Source organism: Meriones unguiculatus, chromosome 21 (assembly GCF_030254825.1).
Source record: "Meriones unguiculatus strain TT.TT164.6M chromosome 21, Bangor_MerUng_6.1, whole genome shotgun sequence".
NCBI lineage: Eukaryota > Metazoa > Chordata > Mammalia > Rodentia > Muridae > Meriones > Meriones unguiculatus.
In genome coordinates, this window is record NC_083368.1 from 4,631,295 (window position 1) to 4,645,468 (window position 14,174).

Below are 14,174 nucleotides of genomic sequence, written 5' to 3' on the forward strand. Positions count from 1 at the left end.
TGTCTGACTTAAACATTTTTTTATACTACATTTTATTGGAACTGAGGGAACAGTTATGTCAAGAAACCAATAACAGTATGGTGTGGTGACTCAGAGCAAGGGGAAAATGACCTAGAAAACTTGTCTTTGAGTTGAAACAGAATCTCTAGAAGAACACCCATTCAGGGGTGAAGGGGACGGGGACAGACTGTTGCTGAGCTTCGGTCACTTGCAGAAGAGGCCTCATCCAGTCTGGTGTAGTGCCCTGAAGTTGAGGCAAGGGATCTGAGCTTTGGTATCATAGTTACCTGCCACTGAGTATAATGAAGTGGAGCACTGGCCTAGGGAAGATCCTCAAGAGCCGCCTGCCCTCCTAGCTATTGGAATGGGATGGGTCTTTGCTCCAAGAGAGAGGCTCTGGGAAGCCAGCAGCGCCTTCAGGTTGTGAGGTGCGATGTGGAGACCACACTGGGGTAGGAAAGGAGAGAAGAGCCGTGTCTATCGTTTCTCTTTTTTCTTGTGTTTATTTCTCCAGAATTCTTCTCCTGCTGTTGACTTCAGGACTGTGAACCAATCACATTATACCAACTTAATAAATGATGAAACCATAGCAGTTTGGAGGCAAAAACTCTCAGAACACAACAATGCAAATACAATCAAGTATGTGGCTGTCTTCTGCTTCTTCCAAAGCATTCTGGAGTTTTCTAGTTAGTGGCTGGTAATTCTCGGCCCTGTCTACACTGAGACTGTGAATCTAAATGGAGTTTTGCATTTATGAAATAATTTTTGTACATTTATCAGAATGTCATTTCTTTAGCCCCAAATAACACAGTGATTGGTGCTCCAGTTTTCACTTCTTATCTTGACTTATCGTTGCAAGATCTATGAAATCCCATGGAGGAAGGCCTGAGTTGCTATCTCTTCTGAGAGCTCTCTGTATTTTGTTGCATATAGAAATGGTTTTCTTCACACTGATGTTTCAAGGATTCTTGAATCTTAACAACTTTTCATTTTAACTAATTTAAGTAACTTCTACAGTTTTCTCATTCAGTGTGATTAGTTGAAATGATAATTCAGAGTTTTCTGGGAAAAAGTACAATAAAAAAGTGAGACTTTTGTTGAGTTTGAAAAATAGTTTTCTGTACATTTCTACACATCTTTGTTGACTTTAATTAGCATTTCATGTTTTTCTGTAGTCTCATTTATGAAAACAAATAAATAAATCTGTGTAACAAAGACAGCTATCTTAGGAAATGCAAAGTGGGTCTTGGCTTTATGATCCAAACTGCTGGAGCCAATGCCCAGGCCCCACGCTGCAGCATCCCACAGAATCTCCTTGCCTGGTGGGCACTGCTAAGGAGCTGAGGCTGGAGGGGGAGGAGAGTGAGAGAGACCAGGCTGCTGAGTGGCAGGCGAACTGTAAGCATGAACTTTACCGGGACTTCTATTTTCTTACTTAAAAACCGAAGCTAGAGGGTATCACCTCCCAAAGTCTCACCTGATCCAAATTCTACGGCTGACACAAATTACTACCACGGTCTCTCTCCTTCCTAGCCATTTGCCTGTTTTATTCCTTGTCTTTCATGGCAATCCTGGATCCTCATGATTAGGTGCTTCTGCAGAATCTGCAGAATTTACATGATAGGAAGCAGTCTTCATTTCCACTCATTTTTAGTTTCTTTCTCAGATGGCCAATAGACTAGGAAGACACGATTGGGCATTTATTAACTTATGTTATTAAATAAATAGCTTACTTTTAAGGTAAGAATGATAAGAGAATGTCCAAGCTTTTTGTTAGAAGGCATTTTTTTTTCATGATTTTTGACACATAAAAAAACAACAAACAAATGTGTTCTTATCCATTTGGAGGTGAAACATTTTTCTCTGAACCAGGTATGCACCTGCTAGAGGAAAGAAAGTGCCCTAATGACCTAAAGGCTGGCTAGGCAGATGACTGGCTTGCTGCTGAAGCTTATATAAGTGCTGATTTGTAAGCTTTAAGGATTCCTTTCTCCTTTTCTGTCTTGAATAGTGGTGTTGTTCAGATACTGTCTTCTGCAGCTTGTTGGAATGGAAGTTTTCTGGAAAAAAAGTAAGTGTCCTAGAGGCTTCAGAAACCCATGCGTGATATAAATGCTCATTGAAGGGAAAAGCTGACATTTGCATGAAGATGAAAGTTCCAGTAATGATGCAGTAGAGGACCCCTGCGTGCTGGTGTTATTCACTCCTGACTGGCAGACAGAGCCAGAACTGCAGCCTGTCCAAAAGAGCTGCTCTCCACCTGTGGTCATGTTCTTAAATTCCAAATTCTCAACTAACTCCTGGTTTCTGTAGTTTGCTGAGGTAATTTTCATTTTGTAAAAGGAATGAGCTCATGTAGAGGTGTTAGGGAGGCTTCATCCTGGCACTCAACTCTGGCTGAAATCAGAGGCAGCAAATAGGCCTTTCTTTTCTCTTCTGCAGATGGCCCTCAGGAACCTCATGCAGCAGAATGGTCTTACGTTAGGTGTGTTTTCAGCATTTTCAGCCCATGGTTAGGTGGCCACATTTCTTTTGGACCAGGAGTGAGGAAATCATCATGATAGAAGAAGATTCCACATAGAAGTTCCTCACCTATGTTGGCTGTCAGAGAAGAGATAGGAAAGGGTGGAGGTGCAATATCGAAGGGTACAAACATGATATCTCACCTCCTAAATGCTTTGCCATCTCACAGTGATGCTGCAGGCAGACGTCCATGCCTTCTGCACATGCCATTAAGCAGACATTCAAAGTGCAATGTATAGCAGTTAGGAAGTCTCACAGGAGTGGGTAAGGGTGAAGCCGGAGCTCAATGTGAAGCATATGCTTGTATGGAAATGTCCCTATGTAAAAGAGCGCCATGTATATATTAGTACACGCAAGCAAAGAATATTTTAAGTTTAGCAACAGGTTAAACCTTAGTTCTTTATGTGATTTCCTCAGTCTCTCACCCCTTGGGTTAGTCAAAATCTCTTTTAATGTTTTTTAATTAGTTCTTTGAAAAGTTCATACGTGTACACAGTGAAGGTCATATTAACTCTCTGTGTCCCCCAACTCCTTCCATGTCTACCCTACTACTCTCCCTCTTACTTGGCGAGTATGTGCTGCCCATATACACATGGAGATGGGGACATGCACTTGAGCAGGAGTCAGTTGAGCTGCCAGCGACCTCACCATTTGTCTTAGGGTTTTCATTGCTCTGAAGAGATACCATGTCCAAGTCAACTCTTATAAAGGAAAATGTTTAATTGGGGCTGGCTGTCAGTTTCAGAGGTTTAGTCCATTATAACCATGGCAGAAAGCATGTCAGCGTTCAGGCAGACACAGTGCTGGAGGAGCCCAGAATTCTACATTTTGATCCAAAATCAGCAGGAGACTGTGTCACTGGGCATAACGTGAGCATGGCACAGTGACAAGGCCACACCTACTCCAGCAAGCTCCCACTTCCTAATAGTGCCTCTCCCTGTGGGCCAAGCCTTCAAACACATGAGTCTATGGGGGCCGCACCTGTTCAAACCAGCACACCTTTAAAGAAAAAAATCTCTTCCAATAGTAATCAACTGACAATAGCATTTGAGCTAGGAGGGGAGTCGTGAGTCAGTCCCCATTTCATGCTGGCATGCTGACTGGCTTGAGCTTACGCAGGCAAACCACACCTGCCGTGAGCTTATAGATATAGTAGCTCTGCCGTGTTCAGAAGATACTTTTTCCTTAGACTTCTTGAGCTCTGGCATTAAAAACTTTTCTGACTCCTCTGCATTGTTCTCTGAACTTTGGGGGAAAGAAAATGTAATACAAATGTTCCATTTATGGCTGAGCACGCCTCAGATACTAACTGTGCACTTTATCAGATTGTGAGCTTCTATATTGACTGTCAGCTATTGCATGAAGAAGCTTGTCTCCTGAGGTCTGAGCACTGCAGTGGTCTATGGGTATAGAGATGTGAATTTATAGGGCAGTTTAATACTCTGTCCATGTACTGCAACAGTAGTAATAGCTTCACCTGTCAGCTTCCCAGTGAAGGCATGTGTTTCTTCCTGTGGAACGTGCCTTCAAGTCAATCAAAAAAGCCATTTGATTACCCTTGTAACATTGGTGTCACTGTTACTTCCATGGGAATAGCTCGACAGGCTGATCATTATTGCAGTTTATATTGTTTATAGCTGGGAACGACTATTAGTTACTTTTCCCTGATAGCTGTCTGCATAAGCACGAAGAAATCTAGCAGTGGGAAGGAGGTTCACTGCCAGATTGATTTCCGCAAGTCCTGTGACCAAAGTGAGTCTTACCCATAAGGTTCTGGTAGATAACTAATGACAATGGCAATAGCCTGCATTGATGGGGAGAAGGGATCTCTAAGACACAGTTGAGCAACAATTAGAGACAGGTAACCCACTCCTGCCATTGGACTCTTTTATTTGGCAACATGAGGCTTCTTGGAGGAAGGAATAGTATCTCCCCCATAGGGTTAACTTCAATTAAACTTGTGTGTGAGTGTGTATGTGCATACACATATATACTTAATAAATTTATATGTCTCTTTCAAATATCCTTAGTGTTAATTATCCCTCCTTTCACCCCTCCTTTGCATTCCTATAACCTTCCCTACTTTAACTTCCTTCCCCATTGCTCTGGTTTTTTTCTTCATATCACCTGTGTTGTACTAAGTTTTCTGGATATATATATATAATATATATAATATATATATAGTATATGTATATATTATATATATATATGTATACATAGATATATATACATATATATACATAGATATATTATGTATATAATTTGTTTGTGGTCTGGCTAGCTAACCCAGCAATGGCTGTCTCCCCACAGAAAGGCCAAGAATTTAGAATTCAGTAATTTCTCCGTCCATGTGGCTGGATAGCTCAGCTGGTTTTTGGTTTATACTAGAAACCTGAAGTAGGCTTAAATACCAGTGAGGAAATGCCTCAGCAACAGGACAAATGAACTTGTCCTGGAAAGTCAGGGCAAAAAGGCAAAAGCTTTTATGTGGGCTGCCACCAGAGGGTGTGGCTCAGCTTTAGAGTGGCTCTGTTGAGCTCCATATTGGCGTGGATCTTCCATATTGGCGTGGGTCTTCCCACTCCAAATATGGATGAGTAGGTATCTTTATAATAGGATATGGAATCCTTTGGGTATATGCCTAGAAGTGCTATAACTGAATCACATGGTAGATCTGCATCTAGCTTTTTGAGGAATGTCCGCACCCGTGGCAACACCGGTTTCCACCTTACCAGCAATGCACAGGGCACTTTTCCCTACACCCTAGAATGTACTTGTTATTTTGGTCTTAGTCATTCTGACTAGTGTAAAATAAAGTCTCAACTTACATTTCTTTCAGATTGCTTAAAGAAGTTAATCACTTCATTTGCTAGTTCTTAGCCATTTCTGTTTCTTCTTTTGAGAATTCTGTATTCTATCCCATAGCTCATTTTTAACAAATTATTTCTTTATTTTCTTGACATTTGGATTTTTCAGTTCTTTATTTATTCTAGATACTTTCTGTTAGATGTATAGATTGTAATGAGGAATCTATATATCTATTAGATTTATAGATTGTATTAGATTGTGTTAGATGTATAGATTGTAGTGAGGAATCTATATATCTGTTAGATATATAGATTGTAATGAGGAAATTTACATTTAGATATATAGATGTAAATGAGGAAATTGAACTACCTCTTCAGTTTTAACAGTTTCCTTTGCAGTATGGAAGCCTTTTAATGCCATGAAGTCCCACTTGTTGGTTCTTGGTACTATTTCCTGAACCACTGGTCTTGTTCAGAAAGTCCTTACCTGAGCCTATATCCTGGCATGTTCTCCCTACTGTTTCCTCTAAACTCTTCAGAGCTTTGGGTGTAACATTGAGATCTTGACCCATTTGGAATCAGTTTGTATGCACAGTGTGGGATAGAATCAAATTTTATTTTTCTACATGTAGTTACTCAGTTTCCCTAGCACCATTTGTTACAAATGCTATCTTTTCTTCAATGTATATTTTTGATACCCTTTTTTCTTCTTCCTTTGCTTGAGGCTATTGTAGATAGAATTGTTTCCCTGATTTCTTTCTCACTGTGTTTTTCTTTTAAATATAGAATGGCGATTAATTTTGTTATTAATTTTGTAACTGCTATTTTGCTGAAACTGTTTATCATTTCTAGTAGTATCCAGTGGTGTCCTTGGGTGTCTCTCAGCGTAACCATTCCCTGTTGGAGTACTGCTTGTTGGTTCTGGCAGCAGTTTCTGGGAATCCCTTCTACAAAATTCCACCTAGAACAATTTTTGTGGATTTGGCTGTAGTCATAAACATAATCCCAGCTTGATGGTAGAGAAAGTTTGTGAGTCCAAAAAAGAGGCTTGTTAGGATGCATCAAGTCATTCCAGGGCTGAAGAAGTAGCAGATGGAGTGGTAATCAGCCACTAGATCCTGGCTGCTTTTAGTTCTCCATTTTACCCAGAAGTCTGTAGTCAGACTCCTTCAAGGGACTGCATCAGGATGGAGCCTGATGCATCAGGCTCAGGGTCATGCTTCCTTAGCATGGAGGAAGCTCTAGCTTCAGTACTGGAATAGGAAGTACATTGATCCAGCTAGCGGGTCTATTGTAAGGATTGATTTGTGCACCTTTTCTCTTCTCAACTTGGGGAAGTGGGAAAGCACCCTGTCACTTCCAGTTCTATAGGGCAGAAGTAGAGAACCCAGGGTTGAGTCTAAGAACAGCACACTCTGTCTCTCCTTTGCCTTTGTTTGGACCCTGAGACAGTTGGGTGGTACCTGTCCACATTGGTTAAGCACTGATTCTAATGCTGGCCTCATCTAGGAGCACTTCTGAGCACACTTACAGATGAGGCTCCAGCAGCTGTTCAGATATCCCTTAATTGAGTCATATTGATACCTAAAATAAGGCATCACATTCCCCTATTTACCTTTGACTTTGTTGCAAGTGGTTTCCCTTCAAGAAAGAAGTGCAGCTCTCATCTCACAGGGGATAAAAGGTCATTGAGAAGCCATTTATTCTGGAGCTAAGTGTGGCTGACAGATCATGGCCTAGGAGCACAGATTTTGGTCATCCTAAGTTCTGTATTCCAGTGTGACAGCAGTTTCAAGTTTTTACAGTTCAAAAGAAAACAACCAAACAAACAAAAAACCAAAACAAAAATAAAAAAAACAGAGAAAGCCATAAATCAGTGTAGTTTTTAAATGCATTGGTGAGTACTTCACGGATAACCTCTTATCTAGGCCTTTGATGGCATCTGATTGCATTCTTAGCTTTTGGGGGTCTGTTTATGCCTAATTAATAGTCACAATTATGTTAACTAACAGAGATGAGCAATATATGGCTATGTAGAGAGCTAAAAATAGCCCAAGCAATATATGGCTCTGGACTTGTAACATTTCAACTTATCTACATCATTGAATTTCTAGTCAGTCAAGGAGCCTCTGTAGGGGCTTCTTTCTAGGAACTTCTCTTCATTCTTTAGAACCTCTGGTTAGTTAGAGGTTACAAAGGTATTTCTTTGTTTCCTAGGGCAGCTGAAGTCAAACCACTCCATTCTGTGTGTAGTCACTGCCTTCCTCTGGAGGGAAAGGTGATCTGGGTAGTACCAGTGTGGTGATGTTGCTACAACAGCGGTTTTGCCCATGGTGGCTGTGCACTGTTTCCTAGCTTTTTTTTTTTGTTATTGCAGCATGGGGGGTGGGGGAGGGCATGTGATTTTGTTTCTAGTGGTCCAGAGATGCAGGTGAACCTCCTCCAGTCTGGCCTGCACAAGAAAAGCTTGTCAGGGCCTCAAAGAGGAATTTTGTTCTAAAGAATAAGTTTTATGAAGGCTAGGGATGGTTGTGGCCAGATATATAACGCTATTTATCTTTAGTGCTAGACATTCAATATAATTGTATTTGACAAAATTACCCAAAACATACACAAGAGAAAAGACAGCATCTTCAACAAATGTTGATGGTAAAATTGAATGCCCACATATAGAAGAATGAAACTAGACCCTTATCTATCACCCTGCACTGAAATACACTCCAAATGATCAGTGAACTCAGTGTGAAACCCAAAATCTAACTGTTAGAAAAAAAACAGTTTGTACTCTGCAATAAACATGTCTGAGAAAGGACTTTTTGAACAAGACTCCACGTGTTCAGGAATTGAGGCCAGCAATTGATAAATGAAACCTCATAAAACTAGGAAGCTTCTTTGCAGCTAAGGGGTTACCAGCCAGGTGAAGCGTGTAGGAGAGTCTTTGCCAGCCATACGTTTAGTAAAGGATTAATATCAAGAATGTACAAAGAACTTAAAAAGTCAAGCAAACAAGCCAATTAAAAAGTACCTTATCCATCCAAACAGAGTTCTCCAAAGTTAGAAGAAAAATGACTAAGAAATATCTTTATAATTATTCAACATCTTTAACAATTAGGGAAATGCAAATTAAAATGACTGAGATATCTTACCAAGGTCAGAATAACAGAGATTAGTAAAAGAACTAACAGCTAATCCTGGAGAGAATGTGGGGAAAGGGAGTCCTCTTTCATTTATATTTTTTCTTAACAACGTAGGAAAAAGTCCTTCCACCTTTGTTCAAGGTTATATTTAGGTTATTAGAATTAATGTCTTAGTTAACTAATTTTTAGAATAGCAACAAAATGCCCATCAAGAAAGTCTAAGCAGCTGCTCTGTGTTTAACTATTTTGATTCCAATATAGGTACTGAAATGTAGACATTCCAAGTTTTCATCTATTCTAACATTGTCGGAGATTATTAAAACCACATGAAACGTACACTACTCAGAGCAAAGCCTGCTTTTCAAATGAATATTTTGTAAATTAATAGATACAATATATTCAAGAGTGAGAATCTTAGAGATATTCTTTTTGTCTGGAGAGTTAAGACTGTGGAGTTGGAAAAGTGATTTGATTGCTATAAAGTTCAGATAGTTGCTGTAAAATCCTTGGAAGATGAATGCAAAATACGTTTTGAGGAAGGCTTAGAATAGGAGGGTCTGTGTTCTATATGCTTATGAGTGGGCACCTTTGCATAAGAGAAGTGTGGATGGGTGATTGCCGCAGCCACAACATCTTCATCTAGTAAAAACAGTCATAGAAGTGTGTCAGGGAATAGACCTGCTTTTATGCTTTCTGAAAGGCCTCACCTGAAAGGATAGTGTTTGTACTCTGCCTTGAGGGGGGAAAGAGTTGAAAAATTTAAGGCACCTTTAAATGTGGAATTGCCTCCAGCGCTTAGGAGGCAGAGGCAGGTTTATCTCTGTATTCAAGGCTCACTTTGTCTACATAGAGACCTCTAGGCTGACAGGGGCTACCTAATAAGACCCTTCCTCAAAACAAAATGAAATACCAAAGTGGGGTGGGGTGGAATTGCTGTAAGGCTTATTCTGCTGGTCTTTCCCAAATTAGTGTTCTTGAATATCTTATCTACTAGGTCAAATTAAAATCTGCCTGGAATGAGTAAGCTAATTAATGACTTACAGTCTTTACCAGGGTTTGCCTTTTCTTTTCTTTTATTACATACAGATTTTTGTTTGTTTGCTTGTTTAGAATCGATGAACATTTTAAAACCAGTCCCAAAATCCCTGGGATTGACCTGAACTCAACTAGGGTTTTATTTGAGAAGTTAATGCACTCTCAGCACTCCATGATTCTAGAGCAGGTATGTTGTGTGTATTTATAAAAATTGGTTTACATTGAAGAATTCAGCTTTTAAGACAAAAGGTACAGCAAGATGAAACAGACTCCTGTACAAGTCTTAATTTTGTAAAAATATTAGTGTTGGAGTTGGGCTATCTTTTGTTTATATCTTCTTAAGGAATTACCTCTCTAAAGTATCAGGTCTTTGTGGGTGGGGAGCTTCTTACTTCTCCCCATGTGCTAGGAGTCTGAACCAGCACCTGGCCCCTTCTGTTTGCTCAGCACACACTGAGCAAAAGTTGCGAGTTCATCAGATAACTTGTGGATTTGGAGATGAGTTATTTAAGCCTCAGATATGTTTAAATTTCTCACTACTTTTTTTTTTCTCTTATAGATATTAAACAGCTTTGAAAGTTGCCTCATTCCCCAGTTGTCAAGTTCACCCCCAGATGTGGAAGCAATGAGAATCTATTTAATACTCCCGGAGTTTCCCCTGCTTCAGGATTCTAGGTATTACATAACCATGACTATTCCCCTGGCGATGGCCATTCTGCGGCTGGATGCAAACCCCAGCAAAGTATTAGGTAAATTCAGCAAACAGAACACCACTGGTTTTGGAGTAATTTTGTTTTGTCAGCCAGCTCTGGTAGACTGAGGTCTAACAATCCATTTGTTGCCATTTAATAGCTTTACCATTTAATCCTCTCTTTGCTGCTGATTTCTAGCTAACCCTGTTTGCAATGTGGACTCTTATTTAACTCACTTGAAATGATTTATGACAGATTAATCCCAATTTTAAGATATTCATAAAGTTAGGCTATTCAGCTTTATTTTTTCCCCCACATTTGCTTGCAGTTGTAATGCCTCAAATATTAGTGGCCGTCTGCCTATCCATCTCCAGTTCTGACTTTAGGGGGTGGGAGCCAAATGAACAGCTTTTGTGATACAGTGATCTCCAAGAAAGGAGAGACAGAGTGACCTAGTGAGAACTTACAGAATGTTTGTTTTGTTTTTCTTTTTTAGGACAGTTGAGTCCACACTGATTTTTGCAGGCTCCGGACACTTTGCTGAGATAAGAACCTTCCGTTCCTCAGCGGGCTGGAGAGGGTCTCTGCTGGAGTAGCGCCCGAGACATTTTTAGTAATCCGGTGCAGAAACCTGTCACCTGGCTTTTTACTTTTTTTCCTTCCCTTGGTAATTTTTCCAGGTGTTTGTTGCGACTTGGTAACTTCTGTGGTTCAGGTGGCCAGGGTATCCCTGGAATATGGTTTTCCCTCAAGCGATTTGACCCTGCTTCTAGCTTTTGCACCGCATCCACTTTCACACAAGAGACAAAACTGGAAGTAAAAATGAACACATTAGTAGAACCTTAGTACTTAATACTTTGCAAGATCAGGCGCTTTCAGAGCATGTTTTCTTAGGTCTTTCTATTATATTAGGTGTAAAATAGTTTGATGGCAGTTTTTAAAGACATTTTATCAGACTTTTTGAGTTTTGGCATTTTAATTTTTTTCTAGGCCCGATAACACAAAATAGAACAGAATTATGCTGTTAACCTCTTTCTAACTTCTGACAGTTTGCATTTAAGAGAAAACCTCAAAGTAGAGCGAGCACAACAGATACCTGTCACAGAAACCAAACAGGTGGCAATAGTTTGTCCTTTTTATCTGCCCACTTTAATTTTTTTGAACTTTATTTTATGTGTATGAATATTTTATTTGCATGTATACCAGTGTACCATGTGTCTGCCTGTTGCCAGAAGAGGGCATCAGATGCCCTGGAACTGAGTTTCAGATAGTTGTGAGCTGCAGAATAAAACTTGGGATCTCAGGAAGAACAGTCAGTGCTCTATTAAGCCACCTCTCCAGCAGCCCTTCCACGTTCATTTTTAATGAAATATTTTGAATAAGTAAACTTTATGGATTTCAGTATGGTTGAGTTTATTTCTGAAGAATCCAGTGAAATAATCCTGCCTAGTTATGAGACAGTACCACTTGGAGAGAATATACTTAATCGATTTCTTAAACATGAAATATGTCTCATAACAGGAAAGAATGGTTTTCCTCTTCCTCTCTTAGTAGGAAGTGTCCCTTCCATTCCTGATACAAAGTGTGCATAGTGGCTGAGAACAATGCTAAAAGGACCAGGGCACCCAAATACTACTGCAGTAGGTGTAGTCAGCATCCTTGTGCCCAGAGTATGTGTCTGGTCCCCCCACACAGCCTTGGAACTGAACTTTTTCAGGTTAGCCTTCAACATGAGTTTAAAAAAGAAAACATAAAAACATTTAAGAAAAGAGCTAGGGAGAGAAGGAGAGACAGAGGAAGGGAAAAAAGGAATAGAAAGGAGGTAAAAGTTTCAGGGCTTCACATATAGCTGTTTTCTCCACACATGTTTTAATGCTTCATTTTAAAAATTAGTTTTGGGTAGCTGGATTGTAGACTAATATTTATCTTTTAGCCACAGGAGTTTTAGCTAGCAGGAAGAAGACATAAGAACACTTGCCCAAGATTATGTGCTAAAACATGTCTTTCTTTCCGTCTTTCTTAAGATAACTGGTGGTCTCAGGCATGCCCCAAATATTTCATGAAGCTGGTGAACCTCTATAAAGGAGCAGTGCTTTACCTGCTAAGGGGAAGGAAGACATTCCTAATCCCCGTCCTCTTTAATAATTACATGACTGCAGCTCTCAAGCTTCTGGAGAAATTGTACAAGGTAACTCTCGGGGATGGGGAGGAAGTGGTAGGATGAAGTGTCCTGCTGGGGCTTTCTCTGGGAGACTTTTCAGTCTTTAGTTTTAGTTGTTTTTATTTTGTTCTTCATCAGGTAAATCTTAAAGTAAAGCATGTGGAATATGATACATTTTATATCCCTGAGATTTCCAGTCTGGTGGACATTCAGGAAGACTACCTCATGTGGTTTCTGCATCAAGCAGGGATGGTAAGAATTCATGTAAAGCATATTTTAAGGCTTTAGCCTTTTTGTGGTTTGTTTGTTTGTTTGTTTGTTTGTTTTTGACATGTACGCTTGAGCCATACACCTTGTCTTTGCTTTAATGCTGGCCTTAGACCTCACTCAGCTAACTCTTGCATTCCTGAAACTTGGAAATGTTTTAGATAATCATAAGTGTCCCAAGGTTTCATGTGGTATCTGTGGCTAGGGTTGTAACTTATTGGTGGAGTTTGTGCTTAGTATGCTCAGCTCTGGATATAATCCCCAGCACCACATTTAAAAAAAAACAAAAAACAAAAAAAAAAAACAAAAAAAAAAACAGAAAAAAAGAAAAGTAAATCAAAGTATCTAAACAGTCAGATTGATAAAAGCAGAAAGTGGAAAGTTTGGCAGAGGGGGTCTGAAGGAACTGGGAAACTCGAGCTGTTTTAGTTTAGGCTCCAGTTCATCAAGATGAGACAGTTCTGGAATTGTGTTGTGCAATGGTGTGACTACTTCAGGGGTTGCTTTTTACCCTGCTATTTTAATATTTTATTTTATGTGTTTGAGTGTTTTGTCTACATGTATGTCTGTGTACCAGGTGCATGCCCGGTGCCTGTAGAAGCCAGGCAAGGCTGCTCAATCTCTTGGAACCAGTTACAGACTGCTATGAGGTGCCATGTGGGTACTGGGAATCAAACCTGGGTCCTCTGCAAGAGCAGCCAGTGCTCTGAACTGCTGAACCATCTCGATAGCCCCTTGTTTTGTTTTTCAGATAAGATCTCATGTACTCTAGGCTACCTTCAGACTCATAATAACCAGAGTTGTCTTGATCTTCCTGCTCCTCACCTCCCAGGTTCTGGGTTATCAGTGTGTCCTTCCACCCTTCCACATCTGTTTGTTTGTTTGTTTGTGTGTTTTGTTTTTTAATGGATTGCTGAGTATCATACTCAAGACACCATCAAATGCCCACCTAATGAACTATGTCCCCAATCCATGCCAGTATTCTTAACATTGCTTATCCATACATTTGAATAGCGAGGATGATAGATTTTACACTATTTACTTTTTATTTTTTTTAGCCACAAATTAAAAATCAAGACATTAATGTATAAACTTTCAGCGTTTCTTGGATCTCAGGAGATCTGGCACACAGTCAGAAGTCACCAACTGGCTGTGTGCAAGAGCATCTTTTAGGTGAGCGCCACCTCCCCACTGATTTATTTCTGACATTTAGGATCAATTGCTCTTCATCATTTTCTGAGAGATGAATTTTACTCTTCTTATGTGAACTACCTAGACTCTCTGTCCACCTGTCATTGAGGATGACTCAAATAAAGATGTTATATATTCCTGATCCAGGTCTGATGCTGTTTAACACTGAACTCACGATTTGTGGATTCCTGCTTTCCACCCTAGGCATAGCAGCAATTGCTCAGTGATAGCAGACTAGCCCGCAAAGGGTTTTAGGATTTGTGCAAATCTGAATGTCAGAAAACAGGTGATCTTTTGGTACTTGTATTTAATTCAGCTGATGCAGCAGATACATCTGAAGTGAGTCTTTTGCTAGGTTCAG

General features: G+C 40.0%; 1 protein-coding gene across 9 annotated transcripts in view; it reads left to right on the forward strand.

Annotated features, from left to right (window-relative positions):
- Herc3 (HECT and RLD domain containing E3 ubiquitin protein ligase 3) overlaps nucleotides 1-14,174 on the forward strand; it is a 112,627-nt gene that overhangs the window by 46,279 nt on the left and 52,174 nt on the right. For all 9 annotated transcript variants that reach the window (XR_009588255.1, XM_060373986.1, XM_060373985.1 and 6 more), the window contains 6 exons: nucleotides 515-639; nucleotides 2,012-2,071; nucleotides 9,578-9,689; nucleotides 10,062-10,251; nucleotides 12,219-12,382; nucleotides 12,494-12,607. Coding sequence is in view for 8 of the 9 variants with exons in the window: in XM_060373986.1 (XP_060229969.1) it covers nucleotides 515-639; nucleotides 2,012-2,071; nucleotides 9,578-9,689; nucleotides 10,062-10,251; nucleotides 12,219-12,382; nucleotides 12,494-12,607 (765 nt within the window). In the remaining variant the exon portion in view is untranslated. The remainder of the gene's footprint in view (nucleotides 1-514; nucleotides 640-2,011; nucleotides 2,072-9,577; nucleotides 9,690-10,061; nucleotides 10,252-12,218; nucleotides 12,383-12,493; nucleotides 12,608-14,174) is intronic.